This window comes from Apteryx rowi, unplaced genomic scaffold (genome assembly GCF_003343035.1).
Source record: "Apteryx rowi isolate R43461 unplaced genomic scaffold, aptRow1 scaffold_34, whole genome shotgun sequence".
In the NCBI taxonomy this organism is placed as follows: Eukaryota; Metazoa; Chordata; class Aves; order Apterygiformes; family Apterygidae; genus Apteryx; species Apteryx rowi.
The window spans coordinates 3743932-3761966 of NW_020449863.1; the positions used below are offsets into that span (position 1 = coordinate 3743932).

The following is an 18035-nucleotide window of genomic DNA, read 5'->3' on the forward strand; positions in this document are numbered from 1 at the left end:
AAGGGTCACATAGCCAGGCACCCACCCATGTTATATGGTGTGGGGGATGAGCTGCCAAAGTGTAAGCATCATTTGAGTTGCTCTGATGTGTGGGGGATATCTACACAGGGTTGAAAGATATAGCATGAAACCTGCCCAAGATCCACCCTTTTTGCAGCAGTAGCTGGAAGCCAGCTCCCCTAGGCTTAGCTGTCCCCACCCTAAAGTATATAAATGACATGACATGTCTATGTTTAGGCAGCGGAACTGCTCCCCATGTGACATCTAGATTTTGATCATGCAGCACACATCAAGAGATGGGGCCCAGGCAGAGAGCGCTTGGGAAGGAAAAGCCATCTGCCAGAACAACCCACCCAGCCTCAACCCTGCCCACCCCTAGGGAGTCCTGAGGAAAGGGGACTGTAACAAGGGAGGAGTACACCAGAACAGTACTTCTGTCAGGCTGGATCCAGTCCACAGGTGATAAATTCCCTGCCACCACCTCAGCTATGAGCTTTGTGACAATTGAGAAGCCTTCGCCCCTCCTAAAAATACACAAAACTAACTCTTAAACTGACAGGAATCCCTTCTCTAAAGCTCTTGGAATGTTAAGAAAGTGGAGTTTAATGGGAAGTTGTATGAAATTCAGATTCAAATTATATTTGAATTCAAATTATTAATCAGATTTAAATGGGTGACTACTCATGGCACAAAAACACCAATTACACTATTAAGCAACTGGAACGTCAGCATCTTGAAAATACTGTAGAAACATTTCTACTAAAAATTATGGCTCAGAAACTCCCAATCTTTCCACACAGAAAGCTTCAGAAGTAGTGATTTATATAATAATTGAGATTATAGACAACAGGAATATATAAAAAAATGAAAACTATTTCTTATTTATGACTTAGAAATAATTTACTTTGAAATCAGAACTTTGGGTAAATACTTAACCATGAACACAGCCCTGAGGAATGCTGAAATCAGCCATCAATAACTCTTTTCACAAGACAAGTTCCCTGAGGGCAGAAGGATAATACCAAGCTGGGTGGTAGTTTTTAAGCAGCTGGACACAAATTGGGACTTGTCAGTTGTTGTTCCCAGGCGCTGCATGTCAAATTGGAATAACCTGTTGTGTTTTCTTATTTTTTTCATGACCGGCTGCACAATCCAGAAGAGACTCCTGCTGTAGGCACCTGTTGAATCCTGTATTAGAGTTTCCCTGTGATGAAGAGCTCTTATCAATCATCACTCAAAGAGAGATTTCAAAATAATAGTTTCTTCTTTTTTTCCTCTCAAATGAGAGACAAAGTGCAAGTTACAACCTAGCTGCATTCTGCTTCTCCGACATCCAAGCTCTGCTGAGAAGGTTTCTTTGCTAACTGGATTTGGAGGCTTCTTGCTGTTTCCAGTGTGATCTACAAAACCATTCCAGGAATGAAGTTCAAGAAGCTGCCTAGAAGGAGCACAGCAGCCCAAGACACACTGATAGCTGAAATGCCCATGGCATGCCCAGCCTCCCAGAAGCATTAGGCCTTTACTGGGGGCTTCTGTGATTACTGTAATGAACTAAACAATGCAGCTGTCGTTGTTATGATTAATGATCAAACCTATTCATTATGATAACTTTGAGAAATGCCCCATTTCATCTGCTGATTCAGTGCAGCACAGTCAGTAAGCATGAATGGTGGCAGTATTTGAGCTAGTTGTGACCTAGCTCACATACCTATGGCAGAGCAGACACAGTTGCCTGGAAAGGCAGCTGAAAAACTCGGAAACCCACTAAAGCAGTCTATGGAGAGTACTCTGCTCCACGTCCTGTGACAGGGCACAGGATATGCTGCTGCCAAACAACTCACCTCCTGACCACCACTGACTGACTCTGCAATGTCTCTGACTTTGCTTTTTTGTACCCAAACACTCCCTAGGCTGGATGGGTTCTAAACAGCCGGGGATACATGGCAGCATGAGCACCAGCACTGCCAGCACACGCTGAGCTAAGGCTACTTTACACACGCTGCAGTCACATTTCTAATGGTCCTATAGGTGCATCAGCACTGCAGCCCCTAAAACACAACAGAAACCAAGCCTAGCACCATCCTCATTCCCTTTCGTACAATGCCTGTGGGGTAGGTATCTAGCAACCAAGAATGGACTTTCCCTTCCCTCCTCACAACCCAGACCAACCTTTGCCTTGGTCCTTGTCTCTTGTAGGACGCATCCAAAACTCCTTCAGTGACAATAGGCTCAGCGTCTTAATCATCTGCTTTTTATCCACAGCTGTCTATGCCCTTCCAAGACGGAGGATGGTCTAAGACGACTAGACAGGTGACTTACTGCTGCTGAGATGGTCTGATGTCCACTGTTAGCCATTTCTCATTGCTGTGTCACTTATTTGACAATAAGAGAGAAACACATTAAGAAATCCTACCCCGGAGTATCAAAGTTCCCACAGTAACTTGCCAGGCTGCTCTTAGCAACAGCCATACAAGGGAGAGGAGCTGTTGCAGTGTGCAGTCCTTTTCAGACCCCAAGCCTGAAGTCATGGAGGACACTTAGGCAGTAAGGATTTTCTTCACTGAAAGCATTCTTTTTGCAGTTCTAGTCATTGGCTGCAAAGTGATATTGACTGTAGCTAGGCTTCAGGCGACACAAGCCAAATTAGTGCTTGGTCTTCCGAGTTTATTAAAACAACTGAACTATCGTTAAGACAGCAAGAAACAGCAGAAAATATGAAGCAGGCTTTAGCGTACACTGCTGTGGCTTTTTAATCCATCTTTAAGCATAACATGGAGTAGATTTTTGAAAGGCCAAGAGAACTCTCCATTGAGTAATATAAATCAGGCACCGAAATAAAATACAGTTCACATAAGGATATTTCATTGTTGGAGTATACCTAAGTATGTGGACATCTCCTATGTTCTACTAAATAGATGCTTATTCTGAGCTGAAAAATTCCCTATGTAGTGACAAATTAGAAATCTCTGAACAATTAAGCATTTTCATAATATTTTTACTAGAGTTACTATAGGTGGAGTCAACATATAACTGGTTCAGGCATTTTTTCTTTGCCAGGGGATGGCAAGTGTTCTATCCCTGCACTGGATAACTGTTGCCAAAATGGCACAGGAAATAGTGGTATTCCTCAAGTTCCTAACCACACTTCCCCAAGGGCCCAGGAGACCCTGTGCCCCTGGCCAAGCCCAGGAGGAATAGCAGTGCAGGAGACAGAGGGCTGCTGAGCAGGGGGGTCTCCAGCACAGCAGGTTCCCACAGGAGGTTTGGCTCTGACTGGCATTTTGTTGCCTCCTGCACATTACCTCTACTTCTTAAAGACGCAGCCATGGCAACTTATTCCAGTATTACACACTTTAAAATTGGATTTATGTTATTTTGAAATTGGAGCTTGAGAGACTCTTGGAGAACTTGCAGGGACTCAGACAAAGGAAGAAATCTCACTGCAGAAACAATGAAGAGAGAAGGAAACTGTTTTTCCAGTGGATAAACAGAGAACATGCACTGCCAACCAGTGATGGATGTGCACTAATCAAACACTTGTCATGGACAAATACATCCACTATTTACATAGGTGCAATCTATACTCGCTTGACATTAGAGTAAGCTCTGTCAGACAAATACTAGCTCAAATGAGACCAGGCTAAATATCCCTTATGGGTTTAGCAAATGGAAGGAGGGTAACAGCCGCTCCCTTTCTTAATCCTGCAAGATCTCATGTATAAAATAAGGGGGGGGAAAGGGAAACTAAATATTTTCTAAAACTTAAAATGGTCTAGCTGCTAAACATAGCTTGCTGTTTAAGTGCAGTTGTGCTGGGTGGTCTGCAGAGCACTAAGCTTGCTGCACAAAAAGGAATATTTTAAGAACAAAGCAGTAGGGTTCTGAAGTGTTAGAAAAGATGAGTTTATGTCAAAAAAGAAATCCATTTTGTGAAGTCATACACAGAATGCAAATGTTGAAAAAATAAATAATAGCTTCCCTCACCTATTTATTTTAATTTGTTATGCTAAGGTCATAATTCTTTTTTATGTATCTGAGGATAAATATTAATCTTAACAGACCATCAACATTATGAAGGTTTCATCTCTGGGACACAAGGTCATTGAGAAGCAAATATCTATAGTCACTAAGCACAGTGGTTATAAAAGCCAAGAACTCAACAAGCCACTTTTGTTTCAGATACAATCAAAATGGTTATGCATCCCAAGGCTGTAAGACACAGCTTGATCTCTGCCCTATAGTCCTCAGGGATTTGCAAGAATCTTACCAAGACTTTGGAGGCTGGACTTGCTTTCTGTGCTAGTGGGGGCAGATGTAGAGTGATTTAATGATGCCAGGTGAAAAGTCTGTTCAGAGGGATTTTTCTACCTCCTTGCCATTGGATTGTTAGCACAAAGAAAAGGTTATATCTACAGCTGTAGATATAGAGACTTCTCTCCTGAAATCATACCACATTATACTACATTCTTTTTCTTCTTTCTCATCAGAATTACGGGACAGTCCCTGATAATAGCAATTGGCTACTCTTACCCAGAAATGGAGTTCACAAGATTTAGTCAGATAAGATGCTACTGGAGATACACGACTCTAAAAATGTAGAGGTGGATATGACAACATAGAATGATTCGCAACACCTTTTGCAAAACACTTTGAAAACTACAGACAAAAGTAGGTGTGTATTGGGCTGTCTATACTGAAGGAAAATAGAGACAAGGAAGGGCAAGTCTGTGCATGACAAAAAAATGTTAGCAGCATAAAACTCAGGTATCCTGACTCTCACACCACTCTCCACTGAACACTTGATAGGGAGTACAGATTTTGAGAGAGAAAGTGTGGATTCCCATGAGAAGTGGCATCAGAAACGTAGAGGCAGCAGGCAAAAACATAAGCTATTGCTCTTCCAGTTTCACACTAAATGACATCCACTGCTTTTTACAATGGTGCCCACTTCTAGCACCGCCAACATCTCAGGCAATCTCACTCATAATTATGCCAAGACAACCTCTGGTGCAATTCTTATGTAGAGATGCAACTCTCTTGCGCTAAGGCCCAGTTCACATCTATTAGAGACCAAAGCATCCTGCACACACTAACTGCTACTGGAAGCAGTCAAAGTTTCCAGCAAGATACAAATACTAGCAATAAAGCACGATTTTTCCTTCAGCTCACCAGAATAGGCATAATGCCCTGCAGCCCAACTCAAGGCATCTAGCCCACGCCAACACACTGGCGCACAGGCTGCAGGTGTGCTCAAGCCAAAAATTAGGCTCCCTCTTACAGTAAAGTCTCAATAGCTCCTTTGGTCCCAACAGGGCTCTGAGGAGGAGGCAGGCATGACATCTGAAACCAGGTCTCTGCTGGTTTCTAATATCTGTAAATCCTGCAATAGGCCTGGTCTCTCAAAACACGTCAGCTGAATAACCTCTTATTAGAGCTGGCACTGAAAATAACCTCTGCATAAGCTGAAAGTCTCTCTGTTACCAAGCAGATAATCATTGCCAAACCATGCACCAGTTACAACCACCAAGTACTATGTCTATAAGAGACACTAACAACCCTCAAGTTCTATTTGAGCAGAAATGCAGGGGAGGAGGAGAAGAGGGGAGATGGTGCAATCTCTTCTTAAACTAACTATCAATACAGCACTTCTGATTGGTAGAGAAATATCGTAATCCTGCCAGTGGATGCTGGATGCAAATCCATCACATCCATCTAGGAACTGCCATGTCAGAGGAATTATGAGATCACCTCATCTTGATAATGAAACAATAAAGGTTGAATATTAACTGTGTCAACCACTATAGCATGTCCAAATGCCCAGATCCAAGCCCAACCTTTCTACTTCTTTCAAAAGCAGCCAATGGAAAATAGAGATATAGCCTACCTGGTGTCCAATAGAAAAAACCCTGCTGTTAAAATTCTATCCTAATCATGCAGTAAAGGCCAAATATCATACAGGCAAAAATAGCCATTATGCTTTGTTTGGTGACCTACATTAATTATTTTTTTTTTAAAGGGAAATTGGGAAGATGTCACAAAATAACTTGAGATCACAACAGGAAAGATTAAATCCTTACTAGAAGGCTAATCAGAGTTACCTGCACTGTCTCCAAAACTCTACAGAAGCCACAGGACAAATGATATTCCAGGACTACAGTCTGAAACTGCTCATCAGCATACAAAACAAAAACTGACATATGAAGCAGGCTTCTTCTCAAGGAAGCCTTCATATTGGTAGGGAACTAGTTTTCAGTTTCCTGTGCCTAAGGAGGAAAGTTGAAAGTCATGGCAGAACCTCTTAGAGTGAGTAGACAAGAGCCAGAACAGCACGACAGAAAATCAATTCCTTGAAAGCTGTGCAATGCCAAGCAAAACCCAGCATCCCAGGTTAAGTAATTAGGAGATCAGGAAATTAATCATTTTGGGGCACAGCATACATAAGTTGAACTAGCTTTAGGAATAAATTACTTCAAGAATTGCAAAGCTGCCACTCTTAATGACATCTGGACAAACAGATGAAAAGCTCTGGGGCAGAATCAGAGGCCTGGCAATTCCCAACTGATCAATATACGTTTGCTTATGTATAAAATTCCAGGATATACAAGGCAAGTACACACTGTAATATTTTTCAAGTGTGGAAAGTTTGTTTTGGAACTCAGAAACTTCTTTCTTTCATCTTTACAAATGATATGAGTTCATCTTAAGTAGTATATCAGCATCTGTTGGAAATTCTGCCCAGGAGAAACATATAATGGCCAAGTGCTGAACATCACCCCTCCTATTTTCCTGAAGGCTTTAAAGAGAGTGCAGTCACAAATGTCACATTCATAGGCCTGTCCACAACATGCATAGCACGATGAAAGACCATCACGCAGCATGAATGAAACTATTGGAAAAAACGATGATTTTACATTAGACTTTTCAGGAAACGGATCTAATGGCTGAGGTAATGAAACAGCCCACCACCAGTGACTGAACCGCATATTATTAAACAGTGTCACAAATGACTGATTAGTCTATCCTGACATGAGAAGTTTTACCTCTATGAGTGTCTTACATATTAATAATCAACCAAGATTTTTTCCCAGGTTGAAGCCAAATGGACAGCAGGATTCTCATGTTGCTATTATTAAATACAAATAGACACTTAGATATCTATATTTACATATGTAAACTATAAATATATAACATGTATGCATGTGTAAACGTATACAGCCACACATACCACACACCAGCCCAGCTAAAACACAGGCAACTTTCATTTCTACAATTGCAAGATCAACAAACAACTTTGCACAACTTGGAAGAGGCTGCAGCTTGCCTACTAAAATCTTGTGTTCCTGTGACTAACACTAGACTGCGTGTTTTCCTTGAGGGAATATGTAAAAAGACAAAATGTAAGGTTAATGCTAAGAATAACACGTTGAGGAAGCTGATAAATTTTAAATGGGGGGCCAGACGAATAACACTACAAACTGCAGGAACTGCACTCTGTTTTTTAGCAACCAAATCATGTCTGGTGTGGGAAAGTTCAGTCAGTACATGCAAGAAGTAATGCAAAGAAGTGCTGATGCACTTCTGCACATCTTAGACCAAATAATGGGAAAAATATGCACATTCTTTGCCCCATCAGAAGATCATTTGCAATGAAAATAGAACATGCATAACAGAGATACAAGACATTTTATGGATATACTATAGCCACTAGCCAACTAAAATAGTTAAAGTAGTTCTCTTGCTGTAATGCAAGTGGTTTAAAAAGGCCCAGTGAAGACTACGTATATAGAAACATGAATTTTGTAGTTCAGCCTATTTAGTGATGGATTAGAAATGACCACTGAAGTTGCTGATCATCCACCTGCAGGTGTTATTAATCTATTCCCAACAGCTATTCCCATAATCCTGCCCGAATCGGAGTTGGCAAGACAACAATAATATGCCAAGATGGGGCATGGTGGCATGCAGGAACAAAGGAAACCAGTCACCGTGGGATACCTTTAAGGTATGTGGGACCGAAGATGATAGCAGGCTGAGCGTGGTTGGAGGAAATTAATGTAGTTGTGGTGGCAGAACATGAGAAGAAGCAGCCAGAGGCTGTACTGTTTGTTAGGAGACGGACTGCGTGTGAGAAAGGGAATGACATGCATTTCTCCATATTGCCTTCTGCTTGAATAAGGACATGAATCCTGCTGCATGAATAAGGACAGACAATATAGAAAGAGTTTACTATCTTAAACAGTTGGGCCCAGATATACCCTAAAGAAGCAGAGGTCCACCTCAGACAAACACCCCAAAGTTCAATCTTTATCCAGCCTTTCACATTCCTCTGAGCTTGGCTGGAAGTCTCAAAAGAACCAGATTTTTCAAGGATTTCCAGCATCTTCTAATTCCAGCAATATCACAGCCCATACAGGACCCACCAACCCAGGCACACAGCAAACTAGAAATGCATTTAGTTTTAGGGGAAAAAAAAAAAAAGATAGCTGGATATAATAACTAAATTTCTTTAGCATTATTAGTGAAATACCAACAGTACACTTGGAGCTTCACATGTCACACAACTCTGAATTCTGCCCTGAAGAGCTCACTGTTTGAAAGCATGTTTTCTCATTTCACACAAGCAATCATATTTAGCAGATGCCATGTTATTTAGCAAATAAGTTAAGACTACTCTTTCTTACTTTTCTTACCCCCTCCAAATACTAGCTGCATAACTCTCATGAAGAGTAGATACAGAACCAGTTACAAGAGATCTTAAAACTGAAGTAGCATGTTTTCCTGTAAACTCAAATCTGCCACTGCAATACTGTTTCAGTTGCTTTCCTTCTTCCACACCCTAGTTCAAACAAAAATTCAAGAGGCCAGATGTACTGCTGATATTATGAAACACTAACAGTTGGATAAGAGAGGGCTCCATTTTTACATATACTAGCATTCCACTAAATTCTCCACCCATCCTAATTACTAAGAAGAATTGTTCAAAAGTCAAAATTTCCATCCTTCAGAAGTGATAAAATTCCTTAAAAAAGAAAATATTAAGAAATTACGTACTTACATATTTTGAGCAGAAAAAACTTGACAGATCAAATCTAACACTTCAAACTCAATCTTTCCTCACAGGGCTTCCAAAATCTCAGCTTCCCCCTTGTAGATAGTTTGAGGACCCAAGGAGCCTCAGCAAAGGCAGGAACTGTAAACATGGAGGAAGAGTTCCCTGGCTTCTCACTCTTCAGGGTATCTTGCAAGGCCCAGGCCAAGATGAGGTTCCCAGATTCCCCAGCCTCCCCCTCCACAAAGCCAAAAGCCACAGCACAGCAGCAACTAGGGCTTGTAGACATATGGCTCTGTGCAAAGCCAGAAGCTGCAAATCAGATGAGGGAGCAGAGAGGGAAGCAGAAAGAATCTTACCTTTATTCCACCCCAAGCTCATCAGGACAGATAGGTTTCTGCAAAACATTTTGAAGAACAAGCATTTCCACCTGGACCTAATTGGGCTCAGTGAGAACAAACAAATTTAATAAGATTGAGTTCTGTTTGAACATCATAGTCCCTGGGAAGTCTGATTTATAAAATAATGGGCCATTTGCATCATAAAAGCTAACTGTACTAAGAGGTTTTGGGTTATTAAATGTTGTAGTGGATTATTTCTTTTATGTTGTATGTGGTACAAGGGAAAGGGGAAGTTGCATACAACAGTATTTACAATTTCCCCCACTTTTCTTCTTGTAACTAAGGCAACAAGGCTACTTACATGTTGTGGTTTCTAACTTACAAGATGCTCTCCTTTGGTTGCATAATACTGGCACAATCATGAAATATTAAGGGTTTTTTTATGTTTTTGTAATCCTAACTGGCTGGTTTTCACCATACCTCTTTTTCCTTTTCCACTATTAGTCCTGTAGTTAAATAAAGTACATTACCTGTAGTTTCAAAAAAAAAACATTTCTAAGACCCTCAGCATTTGCTTTTACCATCTGAATAAAACTATCAACTTGATCTCCATGACTTACATGCTATTTCAGCATTTGTTCTTTCCAATCAGTCTCTAGAGTTGCAAGGTTAAAACATTCCATGTTATAAAGTACTATTTARCAAGTAAATAAATAAATAAACCTAAAACCCCCAATCTCCTGCATTAGCAAAGGACTGAGAGTTTCATATCATCAGTGTTTTTGCCTGTTTTCTCAGTAACCATTCCCCTGCTTAGATACCAAATTCCATCCCAGGAAACAGCTTGACACAATTGGAGCATCACACCTGAAACTAGGGTTCCCTCATTTTAGGGCCAAGTGCCAAGCAGAATAGCAACCTGTACCTGGGAGACTACCAGCTTCTCAAGACCTTAAGAAGCTCATTTGGGACTCCTGCAACACATAATGGGAAGCACTATGGCCAGCTGAGCTCATACAGTCCCTACCAAACATGCTAGGCAATTTATAATAAAATATTAACTATCGGATTAAATTTCCAATGTCAAAGATTGCAGAAGTGGTCTCTGCAATGCCAAATAACATTTCTGAATAAAACAATTAAAATCAGTGAAGCCCCAAACAAAGTTCCTTTACATTATCAATAGCTTCCCCAGAAGAAAAATTGAGCTATGCTAAAGACTCATTCTGAGAAAAGTTGCTCCTTACTCCCTTGTACTTCCTACCTCTCTGATTAATTTTAATGAAACATAGACCCCAGCGCCTGAGAACCTACTGCTAAACTGAAGTTGATCCTTCAGTGCCTTCTCGTGGATCCCCCTTTCGCAAATGGGAGGAGTGTGTGAGGGGGATGCTGGTCATTACGTTCCTTCCCTGTCTCTGGTATGCTAGGGTAACATTCGTAAGTATTCTGCAAAGGCCTGAGCAGGCTGTAATGTCTCAGAAGGGTCTCCTCCAAATCGCATCCTAACCATACTGTGAGTCAAACTCTCTCAATTTCGGGTGAGGAAATAAAGGTGGGAGCAAAAACACATTCTGTTGCCTATCATTGCTCTTCTGCAAGGGCCCTCTGATTACAGGCCATATGTGTGCAATAGCAAGGGCTTTTGATGATACAGTCACGCACACTTAGGTATCACTTTTCAGGATGTGAAACTTACGCTGGCACTTGGACGTTCTGGAATGTTTTAACAGTGTGCATTTTAAGAAGTAAAATAGGAAATATTTTGAGTAGCCAAGAAAGGTCATGACTTGGTGGTTGTGTTGACACTAGCCCAGAGCTGTGCACCAGCATCAGAGGAGCTGGCTTTTCCAGGCTTCTAGGCCTACCCTTCTTCAGCATCATTTCCCCAATCTTCCAAGCTGCACTCGCCAGAATGCAAAACAAGCAAACTGAAACAAAATGTTCAGGTTTTGTTCTAGAAAGCTCCACACAGTTTGCTGCATGAGGCTTTGCCTCCCCCTGTCCCCTGGACATTATTTGATACATCCTGGGATTTCAACTGTGTGTATATTAAAAAAAAAAAAACCCAAACATAACTAAGGATGTGGTTTCACAATCAGTTCAAATCAATATAAAATTGCACTGATGCTGAAAGAGGAGGTCCTAGCCGCACGTTATTCACATACTCCTATCCTCTCTCATGCTTTCATTCTAAAACCATGAGGCCATGGGATGAGTCCAGATCAGAGCACTAATCTAACAGAAAACAAATTCTTGTCTTTTTAGAGGTAATGTTCATTTGAATTGGCAAATCTCTGCATTCCTCAGCTAAACTGACCTTTTAAAAAAGTATTTGTTAACAGCCGATTCATTTTCTAAGCTTTACAACATACTATGTAGCCCTAGTAACACAATAGCATGCATTCTGTATTTTGCTGTTGTGCCACTTCTCCAATAAAGCCAAATTGCATCCAACATTAAGAAACAACTTGTGCTCAGACAGGTACAGATGCATGATAGGCACAAACTGATCTAAGGCTCTGCTGCCCCAGAAAAAGGTATCTTGCCCTTCCCTTTGACACACGTCTGCCATTTCCATTGCACTGGCTTTAGCAACCAGGCAGCAACAAGGTGTCAGATCAGCTCAGCAACCCTCCAAAGACTGGTACCTGGAAGTGCCTGACCATTCACATTGGGTTGGGGCGGACATGTCAATTGGGCAAGCAGAAGGGAGATGTGCATGTGCACTCTGCAGAACCTGTGACAGGAGAGGAGAAAAGGAGTGCAATGCATAATGAAAAGGCCACCACCAAAAAAAAAGGCACTTAGAAACATGCAGGGAGTGCCCAAAAGAAGAGACTACGCTTGTTTATACCACAATACAAGGTTTTATAAGTGAAAGAGATGAAGTGACATTAAAAAACAAGCTTTTATTTTGATATCAGAATAGTCATTTGTCAAAGATGTGGTAATGATTAGCATTAAACATACTCTAAGGAAAAAAGATAATGTCAGACTAGGACAGCAGAAACCTTCAACAGGGTATGCTCAGTAAACTATGAAATCTGTATTTAAATTCTCTTGATCCAGCAGAGTTTTCAAAGCCTGTTGCGACAGTCACCTTATCTGCTATCAGTCTTATCTGCTGGTTGACTGGATCAGGCAGAGCCCCACACACATGTCCTCAAAGTTCAGCACGTAAGACTTTCTGTGATAGTTTCCATGTACAGTTAAATCTGGTATTTTGCAAGACTATCCAAAGGTAGGACTAAGCATTGGTGGAAGCAAAGGGTGTGAGTGAATACCCATGAAAATATCCTGTTAAATCCCTGCAGAGCCAAAGTAATGCATGACTCAATGTAGATTCCTTTTCTCCCATATTCCTCCTCCATGCTCAAGGGAAGGGTAACCCTCCACCCAATATCATTAGCTGGGTAAGGGCCTTTACTAAGAAAAGAATTTCAATTTCAGATTTGACAATATTTAGGAGACTCAGAGCTCCACATGCACCACCCCAGCTAGCAAGAGCTCTAAGAACACTGCGGGGGCCCGAGCTACTTACCATCTGTAGGCCATCAAAGCTGGAATTTCAAAGCAACTAAAAATTAAGGTTAAAAACTGTTATTCATGGAAGAGTTAGAAGTGTGKGGGGGGGAGGACTGCATATATATATGTCTGTAGATACTAGAAAACCTTAATAACTTTAATTCAGTGCTTTTCTGCAAGGAGGGAATGGTTTTCATACTGCTATTCAGCTCCCTTTGCATACAACACAGTGAATCCTTCWCCAGAATTTATACACAGTTGAATGCTAATCAAGATCTCATAAGTTACCAGACCTCTTACTGTTATTGAATTTCCCTCCAATTCTTATCTTGAGTAGCTATTATGATTCCAGGTATTCAAGTGAACGTCATTCAGGAAAGATAAGGTAATAATCCATTGGTACAGGACCCTTGTATTTAGATTTCAGCATATCTACCCCACTGTTTATGTTATTAAGCATGGGACAAAAAAGGGGTTTTAAATTACCCTGTATTTCCTTCTCAAATGCTGTACAGAAAAGAAATTTTTCAGCAGATGTCATCTATCCCTCCTCAGCAACAGAAAAGAGATTAGTCAGGGTAATTTTGCCTGTTTTCCTCAGGAATGCCAATTTTGGGGGGGAGGTCACCCCAAAATGCCTCCATTAACATATCCATTATACCTCTTTGAAAGCAGAGATGAAATTACTTGTATCTGCTTGATTAAACCTTCAGAAGACATTTCTCCTTAGAGGCAAGCTCCTCTAGACTTCAAGGGAGGAATCATATTCCTTCACCCTCCTCTCCCAATATTTGTTAATATTAATAAAAGGAATTAGACAGGGAAATCACTGCTCTTCTTTCATATGCTATGAAAATTACACAACCTACAAAATCTATGCTAACTGATAACAAGTGTTTCCTTTTGCATTCAGAACTTCTCTGAAGATGCAGACCTTTGCGACACAACCCTTATTTAATTTCCAGTAAACAAGACAAAATAACTATTCAGGACAGACTGACATTAATTAAACTTTATTTTAATTTCAGCCTTATTTTAAACGTCAGTATCTTTTCAAAGGGCCAAGAAATACTCAAGCTCCATGTGAGCCATTTATATTACAATTATAGAAAAAAAAGTTGTAAAAAGGCATGCCAAGACTTTCCCAAAGAACTTTGGAGGAAACGATGTTCCTCCAAACTCAGCAAAAACCACACAGGACAGACAAGCCAATCCAGGAGCTTGCTGCTGAGGCCTGTGGGGCCTCCGTCCCTACTCTCCTGCCTCCGCTCCTGGACACAGGACTCTACCACCTCCCTTGCACTGGTTCTGCAATTTGTCAGACTCCTTACTGAGCTGATCAAGTTCCAACCCAGCAGAAAAATACCATTTTTCCCTTTCTGCCTGGTTAATAAAACACACCAACCCCCATGCAGGTGCAGCGAGGCACCGAGGAAGCGGCCCTTTCAGTGTCAGTGAACCAATTGCTCAGCCCTGGCCGGGTCCTATAACCTGAGTCAACACAGTGAAGCGCATCTGCTGCACCAGTGACCCAAACGGGCTCAATTGAGAGGTCAGTACATGCCAGGAAGCAGCAAACTCTCTCATTGGAAGTGGAGAAACAGCTTTCTTCTGGCGGAGCCAAACTGCTGCATCACCTCCGGTAAGTTATCCTGACTGTCTACTTTCGTCTTTAGCAGATGAGCATTTGAAAGTCTTGCTGTGGTCATTCAGGATACTGCTGCCTCCAGCCAAGTCTGCCCCTTCCTGGGAGGTTACCAACCAGCTGCAGGGCTGGCAGAAGGGAAGATTTAACTATACTTCATCTGCAACAAAGTGGAAAGCCCAGTACATTGCCTTAAACCACGCAGGAATGTGAACTGCAGGTGGAGCATCACAAAGTGAAGTTTCAATTTGCAGAGCTAAAGTACTGCCAGCTTCTCTAAGCTCAACAGTCAAAACCTGAAACATCCCAGCTTATCAATGACAGAGCACCACCACAGGAAGCTCCTTCAGTAAGATTCACACTCAAGGTTAGCATGAAAAGACAAACCATACAATTTAAAAAATATATAGTACAAGTCCCTTAGCTTTAATACAATTATAGCAAAATGACAAAATGAAACTAAGTTTGCCTTGATCATAAGCAAAAATGAAATCTTGGGCCTTTTTTGAAAATGAGATTTAGATGCACACAATGTACACAATTTTTTAAAAAATTAAGCCACACTCTCCAGCAGGTATCGAAAAACTGAATAGATGACATGGGAAGGGATGGCGAGGGGACAGATGGCGGGAGGGGAATCATGTCTTTTTCAAAGAGTTGCACTGGACATTTAAATGGTATTCTGGAAAGATTCATTCCACCTATCTATTAACAGCTGAGTTTTGGGGCTGCAGTGTTTTGCATTGCGGAATATACTGAAAAGAATAGCCTGCAGTCTGCTAACTCCTCCAGTGGTGATGTGCCCTTTTTCACAAGTTAAATCGTGTTGTTAAGTTTGAGCACCTACACTTGAACTGGGGGTAAATCATAAAAAATATCAGCTTAAGCCTGACCACGATATACTAAGTGAAAAGCAGCATTCCTGTGCTTTGTGGCACACTGCTGGGAGTATTTTCAGTGTTGTGCAATCCATTCAGACATGCACCAAAACAGGTTTAAATTTTCCAGTACTTTGTGTCAGGCAGCAAAGCCCAAAGCCTAGAGAAAGTAAAAGCACTTGAATTACTGCACTCCCACTCTACCAACTGAAAAAGCCAAATAAAAAAAACCAGAAAGGACTAGAAACTAAAAATCAAAACAGTCCATCTGATCCATGTGAATATCCCATACCAAGACCTCTCAAATCAGTTCCTTTTGCAAGATCTATACCATTAGGCTTATTTCTGTACTGCAATTTATTTCAAAGATTATCAGCTGAAGCAAGCATGCAAGACTCAGTCCTAGCCAATAACAGCTAGTAAAATCCATTTTCCTGATCACCCAAATCATTTTAAGTGCCCAAAATAGTTAATAGAAATATCTCATAATTAATGTGCAATAGCAAGAGACCTTGTATTTCCTTGTTAATTCAAAGCTCTTGAAGAAAAACAGTTTATTTTTATGCAGAGTGTATTGATTTATTGCAAGGTATCAGGAAATTTCTGAATGGTCTGACCAGCTTTACATGCTTCGTTGAATTTTGAAATGAAAGCTACAGAACTTTTGCTTGAATCAACAACATAAGTCATCAGTTTAAAGGTTAACACTTGATTGTGCAGCACAAGAAACAGACACTTTATCTTCCCAGTTCAAGGACTTCTCATTTTCTGAACAGCAGCACATAACATTGAAACAGATTGTTTTGAAATACACTTTTGCAGAGATATAAACAAAATACGGTACATGATTGGCCTCAGAATATCACTTACTTTAAGAAGGATACAGAGCTGCTTAGGCCCTGCTTTCCCCACATCCTCACACACACCCTTCTTCTGGGAGACTTCTGTAAACTGTTATCCATGCTTTCCTGGCAGCATTTTCAACACACAAAATGCTGGAATTAACACCAGTGCAGTTGTGTTTAATGTGGAACAGCTGCTGCAAAACTTTGAGGATTCTTATTCCAACCAGGAAACACCAAATTGAACTGCTGTGACTCACATTAAGATTCTGTTTAATGGACAGAAAACTGTATAGAAGACAAACGTATTGAGCTGATAGAATACAGCTGCCCTAGATAAGTGAAATTTAGCAATAATGTTATTTACTTTGGAAAGAAAAAGGCAGGCTTGGGGGAAGAGTTGGGCAAGGGACAGAAGCAAACAAACATACCTAGGGAAGAAAGAAATTATGAAACTAAGTAAATGGTGTGCACCCCTAATTTATGCAGTTCTAGTTTGACAATTAGTTTCAAAACCTGAACGTGAGTTATTAAGACATTAGTTTAGACACCAGCTAAACTAACAGCTACTCCTTGTTACTGCTTTGAGCAACAAAACACTTGAGAACTCCTTCTCCTTGCAGACATAATATTTGTACTGTGGACGCACTGGGAGCCTGAGTGGGAAGGACCCTTGGTGTGCTAGGTGCTGTACGAGCAGCACCAAAAAAAAAAAAAAAAAGTTCTCCAAAAATTAGTTGGGGAATAGAGAAAACCATTCTGAGCAAACAAGTCAAAACTCATCCATAAAAAAGGATGATCGCTGTAGCTGGACTGTGTTGTCATATACTGCTTACGTTTGTTTTAATTTTAAACTGAGAGTCAGTCCAAGGTTTGTTACACAAACATATGGCACCGGTATTACATTCTACCTTATATTTATAGAAAGTACTGTGGCAGTCCAGACAGTACAGAGATGCTATAATGTTAACAACATTTATTAGTAGTATGACAAAAAAACAAAAATAAGCCTGTAGAAATCATAATTTAGAGTTTAAGGGACTGATTGGAATAAAGAACTGATTTTATGGAGTTATTGTTTAAAATATTCCTCCAGCATCAACAAATACACAATCCTCAGGCCACTGAGTATTTTGTTATATAAATATAGCCTCAGAAAGGTAATCGTTTAAAACGCAAGCCCTGAAAACGAATTGAAACATCTAAGTCCGATTAAAACCGATACACCCTTGCTGATGAAGCGTTAAAGCAGAAGCCTGCATTCCTTTAACCGAATGGAACAAAGCTTTTGGGACAAAGGGTGAACTTTAATTATGCCCTATTATCCAAACTGCCATTTCCTCCTTGATCCCAGGCAAGCACTGAAGGCTAATGGCATGTTAACACCCTCCCCCCCATAAGCGATGTTACTGATCAATGCGCATTACTAGGTTTTTCCATGCCAGCTGTGGAAAGCCAGGAAGCAGAGGTTTGGGACCTCTCCCTCCTCCGAGAAGGCGGGAGGGGGCCGGAGCCGACGCTGCCACCAGAACCTTCTGGAAGAGTCCGGGCGCCGCGGCCCGGCCCCGGCGCGGCCGCCGCGGGGGGGGGAAGGGGGCGGCGGCGGCCCAAGTTGGTTAATCAGTAATTAGGCACATTTCTGAGGGGGGCTGGCAGGGCGGGTGAACACACACTAACAAGAAATACTCACTGCCTTGCAGCCACGGCTTCAACGGTGCGAAGGGCTAGGCTGTTTGGTGGTGATGGTGGTGG

The 18035-nt window shown here is 41.2% G+C and overlaps 1 protein-coding gene and 1 long non-coding RNA gene across 23 annotated transcripts in view; both read right to left on the reverse strand.

Annotated features, from left to right (window-relative positions):
• The window catches only part of LOC112969212, a 227703-nt gene extending 209674 nt beyond the window's left edge, over positions 1 to 18029 (reverse strand). For 21 of the 22 annotated variants that reach the window (XR_003254638.1, XR_003254626.1, XR_003254620.1 and 18 more), the window contains exons 1-2: positions 17711 to 18029; positions 9409 to 9446 (exon numbers count right to left, since the gene is read on the reverse strand). Coding sequence is in view for 1 of the 22 variants with exons in the window: in XM_026072286.1 (XP_025928071.1) it covers positions 9409 to 9446; positions 12042 to 12130; positions 12935 to 12937 (130 nt within the window). In the remaining 21 variants the exon portion in view is untranslated. Of the gene's footprint in view, positions 1 to 9408; positions 9447 to 12041; positions 12131 to 12934; positions 14692 to 16311 lie in introns of all 22 variants that reach the window. The other variant, XM_026072286.1, reaches the window with a different exon arrangement.
• LOC112969216 lies at positions 936 to 9186 on the reverse strand. Its single transcript, XR_003254643.1, has 3 exons — positions 9056 to 9186; positions 2170 to 2372; positions 936 to 1400 (listed from the first exon to the last, which is right to left on the reverse strand). It is a non-coding gene; the product is annotated as an uncharacterized LOC112969216 (long non-coding RNA).
• Positions 18030 to 18035: the final 6 nt, after the last annotated feature.